This window comes from Trachymyrmex septentrionalis, unplaced genomic scaffold (assembly GCF_001594115.1).
Source record: "Trachymyrmex septentrionalis isolate Tsep2-gDNA-1 unplaced genomic scaffold, Tsep1.0 scaffold23, whole genome shotgun sequence".
Taxonomy (NCBI): domain Eukaryota; kingdom Metazoa; phylum Arthropoda; class Insecta; order Hymenoptera; family Formicidae; genus Trachymyrmex; species Trachymyrmex septentrionalis.
The window spans coordinates 8,373-11,104 of record NW_017305386.1 but is presented as its reverse complement, the minus strand read 5'-3'; the positions used below and the strand labels follow the sequence as shown (position 1 = coordinate 11,104).

Genomic DNA, 2,732 nt, shown 5'->3' with positions numbered 1-2,732 from the left:
TCTTTGACATCAAAATTACCGGAACGGAATCGACGAAACCAAACTTGCGCGATATTGACTGTTACAGTATCAGGACCATAAACACTATTCACATTTTCAGCCGCCTGGCTTGCGTTTTCGCCTTTATCGAAGAAAAACTGTAAAATATGGCGTATTTTCTCTTTGTTGGTGTCCATCTTTGAACACCATCACGCGCTCAAACAATACTGACTTAAGCAATCACAAAACTGTCTGAGAAGTTTTTTTAGTACGAAATCTTATCTTTCTAACGCCATTTGACGTAACCCGATCGCACTTATACAACGCGAGATACAGATTACTAAAGCCATCTATTGGAAAAATAATAGATTTCTTTTTACTACACCTTATATTTTATTGTAAATTAGCTTTCTCCATCATCAACACCTTAAAAAATTAAGAGAGGTAAAGATAAATTAGAATTGCTTTCGAATCAAAATGTATATAAGATTTCATGTGATGATTATGAACCAGCTACGTTAGCCAAACAAAAAGAAAACTAAGTAGATTACGTGAATACATACTCGTATAATCAGAGTTTGGCAAAGGTAGATTAAAAATGGTGGTAGAAAGAAATAACAGATATTGCTTTCTCATATGAATGCATACGCAAAAAGTGTTAGGATACGTGACAAGCAATACATAACAACAATATTTGAAGAAACCAATTGAGTTGATCAATCGGCCAAATTGTGTAATTTATTAGTTTTTTCTTTCTTGTTTGAGATCTCGGAGCGATTTTTGAGCTCTTTGATACAAGTTTTATTCACCTGCTTGTAGCTAATATATGTTTCTTTTCTTCACACTCGTTTTTCGACAATGTACGAAGAATACTGAGTGGACTAAAGTAGAGAACCAATCAGAAGTTCCATTTTCGCCAAACTTTGATTATAAGATCTCTAGGGAAATAAAGAGGGCCCGATTTTCTCCGGAAATCGATTAGCTCGCTACCATATATGGGCATAAAATTTCCTCGATAATTATACGCGTCACATTAACCTGAAATTCGGCGTACAAGTAGCTCGATTTATCTATTTAATGTATTTAATTAGTCTTTTGTTAATCAATGACGTTATGAAGCTTATTTTATTTTATTAGTTCTTCGTTATAGATTTCAGGCCGCTTTTCCTATAGTACAACGACGCGCATGGCACGAGTTCCGTACGTGATTGTCTCGCGCCGGTAAACACGTATAAATGAAGACGGCGCATTCCACAAGCGAAAAGAAAACAAAATAATTTTGAGTAATTCGGATTAACAGTAAATTTTGTTGAAAATACAAACCGGACAATACATTAAAAGTAAAAAGATATAGTTGATGAAAATATAAATCGGAGCATAAATCAAATGTAATAGAAGAGTAACAGAAGCATGACCGAAATTTCTAAAAGGCGAAAATTGGAACAATGAAATGTAAAAGAAACATTTACGCTTCTTTTACATTTTGATGTTTCAGTTTTCGCTTCCTACGAGTTTTGTTTACGCTTCTGTTATTCTCCCATTACATTCGACTTACGCTCTGACTTTTATTTTCATTAAGGTTTGATGCATATATTTAAATATTATTATATTATTATATACTTTTCAATATTTTTGTATAGGATTGGATCCTGCTGGTCCCCTTTACAACTTTCTTCAACCTCATCTTTCGTTCTCTGACGCTCGTTTTGTGGATATCATACACACAGATTATGGATTTTATGGTATTGCCAGGACTACAGGCACAGTGGACTTTTTCCCAAATGGTGGTAAACGCATACAACCCGGCTGTCCACAACATCCTAAATTTTATAGCAAAGATGGTATATATATTTTTTCTCATTTAAAATTTGCAGTTAAACAGATTATACCTTTTACATCTCTTTTTGTCATTTCATTGATAGATTTCTGTAGCCATCAGCGTTCTTGGAAATTCTACGCAGAGTCTCTGATCAACGAATCTGCCTTCCTAGGTGTACAATGTTCTTCATTATCTCATCTGGCTTCTGGCAAATGCAATAATAACACGCAGATTATCATGGGATATGCCACTCCAATCAGCGCGTCAGTGAAAAAATTTTGAAATAAATGATATATCTAAGAAAAGATTATTATTTTATAAAATTATATCTAGTAAACAATTTCTTAGAATTTTTTACATAATTTATTTTCTATGTACAGGATATCTCGCGAGACTTTTGTTATAACTCACAAGAAGATAGATGGGATCGAGATGAATACGAAGTCCAATATCGATATTTGCAATGATAATCGAGATTTTAGTTCTTTCCATTTACACCGATTCTCAGATAATTCTCACTTGTAACTCAGTTGTACGTTTCTTTTGCATTCTGACAAGTGGTATTCAATTGGTTTTTACTCATAATCTGCACAAGAGACCATGTGCTTTAGTGAGTCTCGTAAATTCACTTCAAAGAGGTTATAACCTGTGTTGAAATGTGATTTTTATCAAAGTAAATAAGTAGTAACGTCATTAATTTGAGTATAAAATACTCAGCTCAATTTCGCTTGTGTGTAAATAGAAAGTAACTATTAAATTTTGTAATTTTACTAATGACAGCACGCTGAGAGAAACGCTCTGATCGCTTAAGATATAATCCAGTTTATCAAGTATTTGCTGCCGGCAGCGCGTTAGAGAAGCAAGAGGGGAAGTGCGTTGCTGCTTGACATCGCCACTCGCATGTCTCACCATATCGCGTTGAGAGATTCGCGTC

General features: G+C 34.3%; 1 protein-coding gene across 1 annotated transcript in view; it reads left to right on the top strand.

The window, feature by feature from the left end:
* Positions 1 to 2,323, top strand: part of LOC108748526 (lipase member H-A-like) — a 13,382-nt gene extending 11,059 nt beyond the window's left edge. The window contains exons 4-6 of the mRNA XM_018486751.1: positions 1,620 to 1,820; positions 1,902 to 2,061; positions 2,179 to 2,323. Coding sequence (XP_018342253.1) covers positions 1,620 to 1,820; positions 1,902 to 2,061; positions 2,179 to 2,323 — 506 coding nt within the window. The remainder of the gene's footprint in view (positions 1 to 1,619; positions 1,821 to 1,901; positions 2,062 to 2,178) is intronic.
* The last annotated feature ends 409 nt before the right edge of the window (positions 2,324 to 2,732 follow it).